We start from the raw sequence: 15,515 nt of genomic DNA on the forward strand, positions 1-15,515 counted from the left end.
CCACAACTTTACACTGGGAGCTGCCCAGTACAACCACAGCCTTCTACTGTTGGCCTTGCTCCAGGGCAACAACTCTCTCTCTCTCTCTCTCTCTCTCTCTGATATTTTGATTGACAGCTCTTAGCAGGCTGAAGGTGCTGGGCTCGTGGCTTGTTTCCAATTCAACATGTACACAAAGTTGCGATTTCAACATCAAGTGACTGCAAGTTCGGTCATATACTACATATTAGATGTGCACCGATAGTATCTGCAGTGTAGGGATTGGCGCTGGTCCAGCTCGGTTGTATTCGTACTCGAATCAGTAAATCAAGCTGTCATTACTTTAATGACACACACTTTGGTGCAATACGAAGCTTTTCCAGCAGAACAAAGATTGTCTGGAAATGCTGCTATTTGTGAAGTTCATAGTCATAGCAACTATTGTTTAGAAGAGGAGCTTTGGCTATGCAGGCTGAATGTCGTTTTGCTTTATTAGGCCTAACCTACCACACTGTTTTCTATCTGTTAACCTATTCTGAAAAGCTGTTTTTATCTGTTAAAGTATTCTGAACAAGCTTGATCAGTGTAAAAAATGAGAAGCCATATCTTTTAGCCTATATGTTATGTAGGTTATTTTCAGTTTTTTTCTTATCATTTACTATTATTTAGATTTTTTATTTGTTTGAGGATTGTTATAAAACGATCAGCACATAATCAGTGCTCCTCCGCTCCATATGATACACACGACTAAATCATAATGACTCACTGCTTCTTTGTTTATCGCCGCCTTCTCTAATGGTGTGTAATCAGCCGCTGCTGTAGATCTACTGTAGCATTGTCACCGACACACTGCACCCTCCCACCGTTCAGCTGTTCATATGACTCCCGCTAATATTTCCTCCTTTCATCAGAGCCACACGTCACAAACTGCTCTGTTGCCTGGCTGCCACTTCTCTCTGTGATGATAACACTTGGGCTTTGACAGATATATGGGGCTAATATTGGTCTTTTATTAAAAATTAGATCTGGTCCAGTGTCGTCCACATCTGATATGATGGATATGATGCGGTTTGATTGATTACATATTGTATAATTGATCAATACACTAGTTGTCTATGGGAAGCCTTTAACCTGAATTGATTCTAATGCAACATTTTGATTGGATATAACGCATTATATCCTGAGTTTCAGTGGAGAGTTTTAGTATCCCATGATGGTCTAAATGTTGTTTCAGAGGTTTTTCCACCCTGACAATAATACAATCCTGTGGGAAACACTGAGTAGACCTACTGATACTAAAATACTGTCTATCTACAGCTTCAATCCAATTGGTATTCAGCATCCCATATCAGTTGAACCCTAATCCCACTACAACAGCACACTGTATGCAAGTCACATAGTTTGTCCCAGGGATGTCAGGAGCATATAGTGGCTTATGGGGGATGCCAGCAGAAATTAAATTTCTCTCTCTCTGTCTCTCTCTCTCTCTCTCTCTCTCTCTCTCACCCTCTCGCCCTCTCCCTCTCCTTTGTGTACCACTGTTTTATCGCTCGTTACTGGTGGGGGGAGGGAAAGGCCTGGTCCTGTGATCAGTATCGATCTTTGAGAGCTTATGCTCAAGGGCAAATGTATCCATGATGTATCTGTGATGTGTGTGTGAGTGAGAGAGAGACAGAGAGAGAGAGAGAGAGAGAGAGAGAGAGAGAGCATCATGCACGTGCATTCATGCTTTCATCCGTACCTCTGCGTGTTTATTAGTCACTAGATGAGCCACAAAAAGGGATGAAAGTGAGTTGCACGCCGTTACGGGACAAAACGTGTCGAGCGATGATACAGCTTCATACTTCATTCAGCAGGCGGGTTCACTGGTGCTTAATCAGGCAGGTCACACACACACAGGGTCAAGGGCATTGCCATGACTGAGCACGGCAGCGTGAAATTACATGTCATACAAATGCCAATCATGTCTAGCCAGCAGGACACATCGCTAACTTCATTACGACAACAAGATCAATTAGCAAATCATTTCATCTGACTCTCCCCTGCTTTCATTGTACTGCTGAATGCCGACTGTGTATCGCTAAAGTCACTTTTTACCACCATGTGTTTTTTGAAAAATATATGTGTTGCAAATGGGTTTTGTGGGTCTTATAATTCAAGTCAAATAGGGTAGGATTCCTACTCTTCTTCATTCCTTGCAATGCAAGATCATGATTGGTCTGTCTATCACCACTGGAAATGATTCATATACCTATAGTGCAGGTATTCTGCTGTTAGTGCAGTAAACAGCACAGTTAAGTGTTAGTAGCAGTGCTGTAGTGTTTGAGAATGCTGCCCTCATGTGACTTTTTGCAGGAATACAGCATCAGTGTGTAGCTGAGTCACAAACTCAGCAACCTAGATCAGTTACAAGACTCTATTCTATTCTATTCTATTCTATTTTATATTCTAGAAATCAAAGGTAAAAAGGGCCCAATGCATTTTAGCCCCATGAATAGTTGTATGCTTCCCATGCTATGTATGTGAAGGTGTTATTATAAGCATGCTGCATTCCTTTTTTATCTCCTAAAAATATTATAATTTCAATAACATATCTTTCATTCCCATTGCAGGTTATGGACACACTCTCCAAACTTTCCCACACAGTGGCTGCACAGCAAACTGGAAACAGGTATGTCATAGTCTAAGAGTTGATTTTTTTTTTTGCCACATACAACATGTACCTTTGCATAATTTGGAATTTGCATCATCATTTTGATATTTTAACTCGACGTTACTGCATTTCAGTGTTCATTTATATTGTAAAGATTGTAAGAGCTGTCAAACATGCTGACATGGGATGATGGGATGAAAAGATGATGTGATAACTAGAACTGATGCCCTAGTCTAAATTACAATTTAATATATGTGATATATAAGATATGATCTGCTACAATATATGATGTGTTATGAGATATAAATATACATATATATGTGTATACAATGCGATACAATATGACATGATGCAATACAATGAAATATGATATGATATGATGCAATATTACATGATGCGATACGGTACAATACGATACAATATGATTCAATACGATACAATACGATAGAAGATTCAGTGTGCTTTGTGTTTTTTCCTTCTAAAGGCCCTTTCCAACAGAGGACAGTGTTGAGGATGAGGACATCTACAACCACCTGGAGGACCTCATGGAGTAGGTTTCTTCTCTTCTCTTCTCTTCTCTTCTCTTCTCTTCTCTTCTCTTCTCTTCTCTCCTCGACCCGACCCAACCCGATATTCAATATTCAATGTTGAATATATTGCCGATATTCAGTATCATATTCATGCATGCATTGCATTAGAATCAGTTCAGGTTAAGGTCTTCCCATAGACAACCAGTGTAGTATTGATCAATTCTACAATAAATATGAAATCAATCAAACTGCATCATATCCATCATATCAGAGGCAGACAACACTGACTGGACCATATCCAATTTTTAATAAAAGGCCTATATCGGTCTATACCTAGCCTCCACTGAATCTCATGTTACTACTGGAGTCTAAGAAAATAAATATTTGCTAATATATAAATATGCAAAAATACGGGCCGGATTTTTCAAAAGCAATTTAGCACAGAGCTAAATGTGTTCCAGTGTAAGCCGGTGCAGAGAGACGATCTTTCTGTTCTGCTGCTTTTGGGAAGCCGGTGCGCTGACATTGTGCTGTGGTCTATGTTTAGCGCTGACAGCTCCTAGTGTAGGAGGAGGCAGCCTACCAGTCAGTAGTGACAGAGAGGAGAACACCGGCCTGACAGCAGCCAGCAGTGGATGGGAGGTGGAAGTGGCAGCCTGGATTACGCTGAACAGACCCATGTTCAGCTCTCAACTCCCATCTGCTCAGCGCTGAGCAGCAGTCAAATGCACACCGACAGCATGCAAAGACACACAGAAACACACATATTTGTATTGCTATACTTGCGAAGACCTGACTGACCTGACTTGACTTTAACTCTCACCACCACATTGCCTCATTTGAAAGGAATACAGCTTTTTGGGAGTTTGGGTAGTTAGTTCTTAGTGGTTTTTATTCTATGGCCTGTAGATTCATACATTTTAAAGATGAAAATTATTATTAACTCAATATAGCTAATATAGCTAGGTTTATTTTGGAACTATTTCAGGTGAGCAACCATGTGTTCATCCGCTGTGCAGTGATTTTTAGCTGTGCACAGTCTCCCATCATCCGCCTCCTTTACTTTCTATGAAAACAGGGAAAGTAGTCCATGCTAGTTCCAAACAGCACATTATTTTTATATCATATTTCGTGTAAATTTCATCAATCCATACAAAACTGCCAGACTTGGACACATTTCATTTAAATTTACTTATAACTTTGATTTGGAGCTACCATTTCTCATGTTCTCACTTTTGAGGAGCTAATGATCTACCAGGGACACTTGGATGATTTTGGTGTCTATGTTTTCATCATTTTATGGGCCAATCTCCCCAAAACTTGATGTATTCATTTAGCCCTCACCCTGATCTCAACTTAATTCTTAATCCTGGGTTTAGGTTTAAAAATGGGGTCAAAGGTTAGGGTTACATAGTCTGTGGAGATGCACCAAATAGGCAAGTGATACTTTGTTGAACATCTACTTTACAAATAAAGTGTTACCCGACATTTACGTTCAAAATAGAAGCTAAATGATTGCCATACTTTGAAAAATGTCCTTGTTGGACTATTTAAATTTCTCGGACTTGTGATGTGCCATTACATCTTCCCCCCATCAAGGGTGCGATGGCTGATTTCCATTTTAAAAGCATTTGCTGTAGAGCCAGAAGAGATGAGGAGGCTACAGCATCTGATGGAGCCACAGAAACTTATTCTAATCTTCACTTCAAATTTCCTTGTAGCGCTGAGGACCAGAAAATGTTTCTCATCTCTCTGTCCTTGTGAGGACATTTGATCCTCATACGGATAGAAGTACAAGAACACACACGCACGCATGCACACACACACACACACGCACACACACACACACACACACACACACACACTGTGAGTCATGCTGGGTTAGTCCAGCTGCTAAGGTAATTGGCTCAGATGTGGGCAGTCAGAACGGGCCTGTGGCTTCACACTCTTTTTTTATGTGTGTGTGTGTGTGTGTGTGTGTGTGTGTGAGTGAGTGAGTGAGTGTATGTTCCTGAGCCGCTTTCACGGACTTGGATTAAGTGTTGTCCCAGACTAACAAGATTTGCTCAATAGAATTAAAATCCATGTTTTTAAAACCAGCACTGTGCGTGTGTGTGTGTGTGTGTGTGTGTGTGTGTGTGGTTAGCATGACGAGTAAAAGCTATCACCCCCTCACAATAACACTGAGATTCAAAAAGCTGTGATGGCGTCATTGTGATCATGTACCTGTAGTGTGACAGTGTCGCTGTGATGAAGCTGTATTGCAATGTCAGTATCATGTCTTACTGTGTGTGTGTGTGTGTGTGTGTGTGTGTGTGTGTTCCAGTGAGAACGGGGTGGAGGATGAGGAGGATCTGTATGACTGTGTGTATGATGATGAAGATGGCGGAGAGATCTATGAGGACCTGATGAAGACAGAAGCCGTCCCTCCGCCGGTCAGTCCACCTCTCCTTAACCTCACTCCACTCTTTACTAGTCAGTGTCTATGAATGTAGAGCAGGACGTTGCTGAATAAAAGCAATTAAATGTTTAAATAAAATGTATACTATTTGTTAAAGATAGTTTAAAGAGTAACTAAACCCCAAACCCAAATCTGTGTAAAGCCTGACATCTAATGGTGAAAAGCATGCTACTGAATTTGCCATCTGCTATTGGCTGATCTTTGGTGCCAGGTGATGTCACCACCTGTTGTCACCTGATCAGCCAATAGCAGATGGCCATTTCAGTAGCATGCATTTTACCAAGCTGGACTCATCAATGATGGCTGAACCTGTTCACCATTCCACCCAACCACACATTAAGAAGAAGACATTTAGTTTACTGACATCACCGCACAGGATTTCTGGGTAGTGAAGTCCTCAAAATTTAAACAGTTACCACTTACTGCCAATCGTCAATGGTCAAAATTGCCGTGTGCAGCTTTAAGCTACTAACTATTTTATACAGCTTTACTTCGCTTTACAATGTAACTTTGCAGTGCAGTGCACAGGCTACCAGCAACCAGTAGCTTCATAAATGATTAGAATTATTTGGTTAATCCTCAAGGCGTAGAAAGTATTAAAATGTCTTAAATAAAGATAGTTGAAGTCTTTTTCCACTCCAATATGTAATAACAGGTTTCTTTTTCACTCAGAATTGGGTTTCTTTTTAATTAAGAATAATTTAATGAAATCAAACAGTGGTATTGACAGACTAACCCTAACCCTTACATTCAGTGGTGAGTGCAGGGCTGTAAACAGAACAGGGTTACAGTAATACAAGACTCAAAACATGTTTTTATCTCATCTGCTTTAGTAAACACAGTTGGATATCATGTCCTTGAACATTTCATGTCTTGGTGTCCTTTTTCTTATAGTGCTCTGTAATAGTTTGAGAACTTTCATAAGCTATGTTCAGTTGGAAATAGGCTGGTTTTGCCAGATTTTTGTTTCTTTATTTTTATCTTTTAACAATTTTTTTTATTTATCTTTATTCCTTGTGTGCTTTTCTGACCTCGCTCAAAGGATTGCACTGGCCACATCTGGCTGAAGACTCAACAGTTTGTCAGCCCACGGCACTGACCTGCAGTAACAGATCTGTGTGTGTGGGTGTGTGTGTGTGTGTGTAGGCGTTCCAGAAGCAGGTGGAGACTGACATCAGGAGTTGCTGTCTAACAGAGATCAAGCAGACAGAGGAGAAGTACACTGAGACCCTGGAGTCAATAGAGAAGGTACTGACTGGCTGGCTGGTTTACAGGCTGAAAGACTGACTGCCTGGTCTTCTGACTGACTGACTGACTGACTGACTGACTGATAGGGTCGGGTATTGTCGAGGACCTCACAATACGATTCAACATCAACACTATGGGCCATGATATGATACTTTGTATGTATGACTGAAATTTGCAGTCATATATCCAGAAAATCTCAGCGCAATGACATAACTTGTAGAAACAAACACACTAGTATTCAGATTTACAACCACAAGCCGGTCTGTGTAAAAGTGAAAAGTGAAACCTGCTCTTCTGCAAATGAACAGGGGTTACAAGTATCGATATCAGGATGTACAGAATTGACTCTGAATCTGAAAAAATAAAATCGCAATGTATTGGTGTATTGATTTTTTTCACCCTGCCCTTCTAACCTACTGGATGACACATTAATTTCTAATTTCAGTATCAGTAATAATATTACCAATCAATCCAAAAACTGTATCCCACCTCCATCCCTGACCTGATTCATGTGAGGTAGTCATCCTCCTCTAGCTAGACTAGACCAGAAATGGTAGTGAAGTTGACTTTCTGTGGGTGGAAGTGTTCCCACTACTTTCCAGTAAAAGGACGGCAAGAACATTGGACATTAATTTGTTTTCCTGTTCATTCAAAGGAGAGGGAACTAACTTATCCTGATTTTACAAGGGAAGGGGAGATGTACTTGCCAATTTTGGGGGTGTAATGGAAAAGTAGGGATGGGACGATATGCTTATCTCACGATACAATTCGATATGCGATATGGGCATCACTATTCAGTACAACCACGATACGATGTAATAAATAAAAGTTCAGTGACAACAAAGTCTGACTGTGCAGAATTATGTTTATTTCTGAGCCATGGCATTAGCTTGCTAGAATGTAAACAACAATTTAAAAATGTCATTACAAAGCATAAATTATATAATTTGGATGGAGAGCTTGTGAAATTGTGATGGTCATGACGTCTCATTTGTGGTTACTACAGCAGAATAAAATGTAATATCATGATTCATTTTCCTGCCCCACCATATGCACTGTCACATTTTTGCATTGCGATATATTGAAGTTCAATATATCGTCCCATTCCTATGCAAAAGTAACGAGTAGTGTAACAAATTTCTACTCCCAGAGAGAAATGAGTAAAGAAATATTCTCACTTTTGAACGAGTAATATCGTACTTTTTCTGAGTAAGGAACCTATCACCAGTGAGAATAAGGTTCTCCAGAAGACCAAAAAACTCTGAAAAAAGCCCTGTTGTCATGGATGTTTTCCACCTACCATGCACTTTTTACCAGGACGATGGGTGGCCCCCCACATCTCACACCACCTGATCATCGCTGCTTGTCTTCCCTCTCTCGTGTACGTTCACGTCTGGAAAAAAAGCCCTCGCCTGATTTCCCAGCGGAGTGTCTCAGTAGATGACTTTCGATATGAAGTAGATGGTGGAATTTAGTTTGGGCCCTTTGAGATGTAGAGGTGACTATGCGTCGGGGTTGGGGTGGGGGGGGGAGTTCTGAGAGGAAATCATTATATTGCAAACTCTGAAAATGAGATTATTGTCGTGACCCAGACAGGCCTCTTGTTTTTGCTGACGGCAGCCGTTTGCAACTTGGCCCCATAATATAATAGCCGCTCTCAAAATGACTTTCCCACTCTTATTCTGGAGGGACGAGCCTCATTCTCTTGCATTCTCTCTCTCTCTCTCTGCTGCAGCACTTTATGACGCCCCTCACCATGTTTTTTTCCACGGTGGAGATGGAGAAGGTGTTTGTGAATATTCCGGTAAGCCATCATCTTTCGGTTCTCAACCTTATTTTTAATATGCAGATTCATTTTCACGGTTTTAAATCTGCCAGAGAGATGCATCTAAATGAGTAAAATAGCCTGAAAAGAGAAAATAAAAGCCATCATTTGTGGTCAAAGTTAACTTTTCTGTATGTTTATGCCTGCAACATGGTCCCAAGAGTATCGGTTCATTTTAGGGGCGGTCCCAAGTTCTAGAACCACTAATCTAACCCTGGACTATATGTCACACTTAAAGCATTTCATTTTTAAAAAAATCATGCGCAGAAGCAGTAAAGTTTCTTTGCTGTTGGCCTGCAGGACCTGGTGAAAGTTCACAAAAGTCTCCTGGTAGAAGTCCAAGACTCAGTCCAACACAAAAGTGCCCAGAATCTTTACCAGATCTTCATCACCTTCAAAGAGAGGTACGCATATACGACTCTTTCTCTCTCTTCTCTTTCAGGGTCTTCTCTTTAGGTCCTTGTCTCTCTTCTCTTTCAGGGTCTTCTCTTTAGGTCCTTATAAAGTCTGCAAAAGTCTTAAAATAAATAATCAAAATTTTAGGGTTAGAAATACAATATACATCCTATCTGCTTGGACATCAGGTCCCTTTAAATTAATTTCTTGACCCTTTTCTGCCCATTTTCAGAACTTTCATTCGCTTTGCCAGCTTTGTTTCTTTATTTTGGTTTATAAGTTCGTCTTAAATTCCAGGGAGCATTAAAAAGGTCTTAAAAAGTCTTAAGTTTGGCTTTCCGAAAACCTGCAGATACCCTGTCTGCCCTTCTATCCTCTTGCTGTTCCTTCATGTGCCTTGTCTGTTCCAGGTTGTTGATCTATGGGAAATACTGTAGCCATGTAGAAACAGCCATTGCTGCTCTGGATGACATCTGCAAAGACAGGGAGGACGTACGCATGAAGCTAGAGGTAACATTTTTCATGCTTTTAGTGTCAGTAAATGATTATTTTTGCAGCAGCAGACATAAGTGTTCATTTCTCAACATCTTAGAATGGTCATAGAATGCCCTCAAGTGTATACCTGAGGCATTGCAGGTGATGACACCACAGCTGACAATATAAATTACAGTTTTTTACAAAACACTAACCAGGGGTTCCCACACTTTTTCATTTCAATACCCCCTTAATTAGAGCTGCATTAGGCCACATACACCATTTAATAAGATTTAAGGACATGGAACCCCATCTGAGAAGATATTTGTTGTTAGATATGCCTTGGTACAGAATTGTATATACTGTAGGTGAGCTGATACCAACAGGATGAAACCTAAGAGCAAAATTCTAGGGAGTGAAATTAAACTATTGCTCATTTTTCTGGGGACCCCCTGGAATTCCCTCAATGACCCCTGGTGGTCCCCGGGCCCCACTTTGGGAACCACTAGGGTAGACTGCTCATGCATTTTACATACAATATTACTTTTAGCTGTACAGAAAATGAGATATTTCCCTGGTTCTGATTATATATTAGATGTAATACTATACAATAAAAGATGCAATATGTAATTTACCAATATATGATGTGATGTAACTAACAATCCCTTGTGCCATAAGAAGTGGATTATCATTGTAAGGCGAAAACCTTGTATCTCCAATTTTGGTGGTTTTCATGTTTTATCTTCAGAAGGATTACATGCTCCTCTCTGGATTGAGGAAATTCTCTGACCTTGTGGGCTGATGAAACCCTTTCAAAACCCCACTGGATAAACTCAAAAGCACATTGTCATCCAACCCAAAACAAGGCTGTTTTTCTTAACCCCTGAAAAGCAGACATTCTGGAGATACAATAAGACATATTCAGACATAAGATGATTCCGTTTTGCTTTCTTTGTGCAGGAATGCTCAAAGAGAGCCAACTATGGCAAGTTTACACTGAGGGATCTGCTGGTGGTTCCTATGCAGCGAGTCTTGAAGTACCACCTCCTCCTGCAGGTACAGCACTCCTACTATTCAGGATGACTTGATCATCTTTGATTGTAATGTTTTAAAGGGGAACACTGGCCATTTAAAAAACATGAATATTATAATAGAGCATAATAGAAGAGGCAGCCAAATAACTCAGAAAGGTATGGCATTGTTTTTCTGTGTTATATGTTAAAGAAATTCAAATTGTGACAGAAAGTTTTTCTGTACTCCATTCAAGTAAGTTCTGTACTCCATTCATTCTCCCATTGGAAGGCAATGGATTTATACTGTGATGATGTTCTCAGTGAAAACACAAGCATAAGCATGTGGCATTGTCTCTTCTATTATGTTCTATTACCTTCTGAACAATATTACATTTTTTTTTAAATGGCTGGTGTTCCCCTTTAATGTTGCTGTAGTGAATGTATTTGTATTAAAGCTTCACAGCAATGTAATGTACAACAAGCTGTGTAGTGGAGGCTATATGCTAGTTTATCCACGTCTGTGTGTAGACTTATATACCCGCCTATCAGCCTGTATTACCACTGAAACACATCCTCAGCTACTTTACAACTGTGTATAATGTCACTCACCGTCATTGTAAATCATCAAAGTAGCACAGAACTAAAAGTTAAGAGCCTTCATTGGCTTAGCTACTTGACTGACAGTAAATGATCCAGCCCCACCAGGGAGGTTTTGATTCATCAAAGGCTCCATCATTGTCAATCAAGCTCAACACACAGTAGGAGCAAGAGGACTCATGGTGCACTACTCCATATGTCCACCAGAGGTGCTGTTGTCCACGTTTCATCCCCCTCCTCCATCGTCCTTCGGGGCTTAGAGAGTCCTCTTGTCTATTTTGGTGGTTTCTGTCTTGTAGTTTTGAAGTGACCTGCACATAATTGTCATCCGATCAAGACGATCAAGGACTAGGAGAGAGAGGAAATGGAGAATCTGAGCCAGGAAAGAGAGAGACAAACAGCTAGAGAGAGAGAGATAGAGAGAGAGAGAGAAAGAGAGAAAGAGAGAGAGAGAGGGGTGAATTATTTGTGAAATAGTGGGAGTCTGAGGCTCTACTTAAGGCAGACACCAGTGTGGAAACTCACGTTGAAGGCAGCAGGAAGGTGGGAAGGTGTGTGTAGTTGAGAAAGAACACATTCTCTTTTCAGTTATTTTCCTGATCTGAAATGTGTTATTAATAACAAAGCTCAGACACCTTTATCTCTCATAACATATTCAATGTATTGCTTATCTTATGATATGGATATGTTGTATTTCTAGTGCTTTCATGATTGAAAGGGTGAACGTTCTCATGTTGCATGTTTTGCTAATGCCTAATTGTCACAGTGCCAATTGTGCGTGCTTGTGTATGTGTGTGTGTGTGTGTGTGTGTGAGAGAGTGAATGTACACCTGTATGTTTGTGTAAAAAGGAGTCAACATGCGTTGCTTCAGTGTAACGCACACACACACACACACACACACACACACACTGTACACTTGTTATACTCCATCCCACTGGACGTGTCAGAGGCGGAAGGTGGTGTGTGTATGTGTGTGTGTGTGTGTGTGTTTGCTGTGCCATAAGTTGGCGAAAAGAGAAGAAGCAGCAGCAGCCTCTGGGCCCTGTCTCCTGATGGAAAGGGTGTGTGTGTGTGTGTATGTGTGTGTGTGTGTGTGTGTGTGACGAAGCACCTCTGCCTCGCTCCACTGGACCGGTCAGCCGGGGGGGGGTTCATTTATTTATTTATTTATATATTTTTTGCTTTTCTTTGTGTGTGTGTGTGTGGTTTGGTGGGACGGACTTCATCAGATCATCAGGGAGTAATCTGGAAGCTCTACAGCTGTTTATGAGGCACAAACTGCTAGCTGAGCTTAGTTTGGGGCATTTACATTATCAGGGAAAGTTCTTAAAAAGTATTAAAATGTCTTCAATACAGTTATTAGAGGTCTTATGTTTTTCACTGTTCAATGACAGGTTTCTTTGCACTGCATGTCCACTCTTAAATAATACAGAACAGGGTTTGTAGTGCAATCTGCATCCTATCTGCTTTACTAAACACAACTGGACTTCATGTCCCTTTACATTTAATTCCCTGGTGTCCTTTTTCTTATACTGCTCATTTATGGTTTCAGAATTTTCATCAGCTATGTTCAATCAGAAATAGCTGCTTTTACCAACTTTGTTTCTATGTTTTGGTTTTTAAATTGGTCTTAAATCCAATTCCAGGTAGCATTAAAAAGTTAAAAAAAATTAAATAAGCCTTTCTGAAACTGGCAGATACCCTCAGATCTCAACCCCATATCAAGTCAAGTAAAGTTTATATATATCGCTCTTTATCACAAGCATGTCTCAAAGGTCTACACATACCATATCATATACATGTCATAAACCATGCTACATCAGCATACTCCATATACCATACTACATACAATATACATACTACATATACACCATATACTACAACAGATCAGATATTGTGTGCAGGAACTGAGTGACGCTATTAAGTCAGCATGGAGCGAGCTCCCTGTGGAACGTTCCTGGCACCTAGTCGAATCCACGAAGCCTGGAAAAATTCAGGCTGATCTGAAGGCACACATGGGTGTCCTACCTGCTACTGGCCAGCTCCACCTAATAAAGCGGCCGCTGGGTTTACTTTGAATCATTTCCCACAGGGTGACAGCTGTGGAACCTGTCCAACCCAATGGCCTCTTGTCGCTTCATCTCTCTCCCGGAGTTTCTCTCTCTCTTGGTGTTTCTTTCTTTCCCCCCCTCTTTTCCCTCATCATTCCTTCCCCCCCCCCCGCCCGCCCTGAACCCACCATAACACGATTCCCTCAATAAGTCCATGATGTGCAGTCCCGGCTATCTGTCTGACCGCTGCCTTCCTCTCTATCTGTGTGTGGATGTGGGGAGGTGGGAGCAGGGCTTGATAAATAGGACTCTGTCGCCTAGCTAGTGATAATAATGCCCAGGTTGAGCTTGACTGACACCGGGGATTTGAGCAGTGCCAAGCAGACATATATATCTCCCTCCGCGGCTCAGTGTGTGTGTGTGTGTGTGTGTGTGTGTGGAGGCCGTTTATATGGGCCTGTATGAAGGACATGCATGGCATCCTCCCTTATCCTCCGCTGCTGAGGTCTAGATGTCTTGTTTACGCTGCAGCCTGGCACGGGAAAGCAATTTCAGATACACACACACACACACATACACACACAACCGGGAAAGCAGATAAAAGCACGCACACACATGCACACAATCTGATTTATTGCAGGACAGGATTCTTTCACGGTAGCCTTTTTCATTTCATATCTAGAGCCAAAGAATTACATTTTGTGGCTGGACCGATGTTCATCTGTTTGTACATGTGTCTTTGCGTTATCAGTTGCTTTTCATTCCTCTTCACCTTTTCCACCTTCTGGGCGCTAATGACAGCGTGTTCTGTTGTCTGGAGTGATGCTGAGTTACTGACAGAGACAGACAGAGAGAGAGAGGAGCCTGAGGCCTGCATGCCAAATGAGGTTTAGCGTGTGAAGGAAGGCGGAGGAGTCGGCCTCGGGTCAGCGGGTTATTTGTGTTGTGTTTTTATCCAACAGGAGCTGGTGAAGCACACGCACGACTCCGCTGACAAGAGCAATCTGCGGACGGCACTGGATGCTATGAAGGTGGGTGGAACTTGACCGGGCATGATGTAGTAAATTAAAAGGAGGGTGAAGTACGACCTCGAGTTAGTGATCGGGCAAACAACCACCTATATAAACAGAAATCAGTGTAAAGTGTCTTTATGCTTTTTTCCTTAGACACCAAATACATAGACACCAAAGTCACCATAATAACCAATATAATTAAAGAGTAACTAAACGCCAAACAAAAATCTGTGGTGAAGCCTGACACCTAATGGTGAAAAGGAGGGTACTGCACTGGCCATCTGCTATTGGCTGGTCTTTGGTGCCAGGTGATGTCACCACCTGCTGTACTCTATAGAAGGTGACACCACAAATTTGGGTTTGGGGTTTAATTACTCTTTAACATTGATATTAAATATTTCAAATTTACTTCATGAAGAGACATAACATGTTTATCAGCCTGTTCTGCTTCTGGTGACACACACACTGACATAATCATCATAATCAACACATTATAGTCTATTGCTGTAGTTCAGTACAGTTCAGTTCATCTTTCTAATTGTTTGCTAGCTGCAGGCGATACAACCAGGAACTGACATTACCTGTTGTGCATACAACAAGCTGCTATAACTCAGTCAGTTTGTACACAAATTAATTTCAACATCCGCACGTCAGTTGTGGAGGAGAATCTCCCTCAATCAATTGCATAGATTTTATTGCAAATTATTTGGCTTGTTCTATTTCACCATTCATACGCCTCCATAACTCAGCGCTAAACATTGTTTTTCACAGCTCCGGCAGTTTTAATGTCTGGCTCCAAGTGTGTGTGTTCTGTCTGATTAGTAAGGAGTTAATTGATGTAGGTGTTATTAGTCCATCCTCCATGTAAACCAGGACTGTTTCTGCTTGGGAGCCCATGCCTTTTTTTTTTGCACAGTGCCTGCCAGCTGGATTCTTTGTTTAATCTGCTCCTTTAGCACAATAAACGCCTATAGCACAATTACATGTTTGCTTTATTCTCAGCGTGTGTTCGAGCCTTTTAGTGCACAAGCTTTGGCCGGCCTTAATTTTTATTTAGGAATGATGCTAGAAATGGAAAGCGGGAGAGAAAAGTAGGCTTGAAATTGCACACCCACAGCCGTTTGCACATCCAAATCCTCAAACAGATACAGTGAAATGCAAACACGCTGGAAAGAGAACACAAGATATTGTACAGTCTGTCAGTGTTTATGGGTTTGCCGGCTTCTAGAAGTCGTTGCATGTTCAGAATTTTTGACTACACATGAAAAAATGAC

The 15,515-nt window shown here is 41.1% G+C and overlaps 1 protein-coding gene across 1 annotated transcript in view; it reads left to right on the forward strand.

Annotated features, from left to right (window-relative positions):
* Nucleotides 1–15,515, forward strand: part of vav3a (vav 3 guanine nucleotide exchange factor a) — a 91,394-nt gene that overhangs the window by 39,322 nt on the left and 36,557 nt on the right. Inside the window, exons 3-11 of the mRNA XM_078291549.1 lie at nucleotides 2,592–2,650; nucleotides 3,117–3,182; nucleotides 5,489–5,597; nucleotides 6,770–6,871; nucleotides 8,607–8,675; nucleotides 8,997–9,139; nucleotides 9,422–9,602; nucleotides 10,527–10,622; nucleotides 14,191–14,259. Coding sequence (XP_078147675.1) covers nucleotides 2,592–2,650; nucleotides 3,117–3,182; nucleotides 5,489–5,597; nucleotides 6,770–6,871; nucleotides 8,607–8,675; nucleotides 8,997–9,139; nucleotides 9,422–9,602; nucleotides 10,527–10,622; nucleotides 14,191–14,259 — 894 coding nt within the window. The remainder of the gene's footprint in view (nucleotides 1–2,591; nucleotides 2,651–3,116; nucleotides 3,183–5,488; nucleotides 5,598–6,769; nucleotides 6,872–8,606; nucleotides 8,676–8,996; nucleotides 9,140–9,421; nucleotides 9,603–10,526; nucleotides 10,623–14,190; nucleotides 14,260–15,515) is intronic.

The sequence above is a fragment of the Centroberyx gerrardi genome, chromosome 22, assembly GCF_048128805.1.
Source record: "Centroberyx gerrardi isolate f3 chromosome 22, fCenGer3.hap1.cur.20231027, whole genome shotgun sequence".
Lineage (NCBI taxonomy): Eukaryota > Metazoa > Chordata > Actinopteri > Beryciformes > Berycidae > Centroberyx > Centroberyx gerrardi.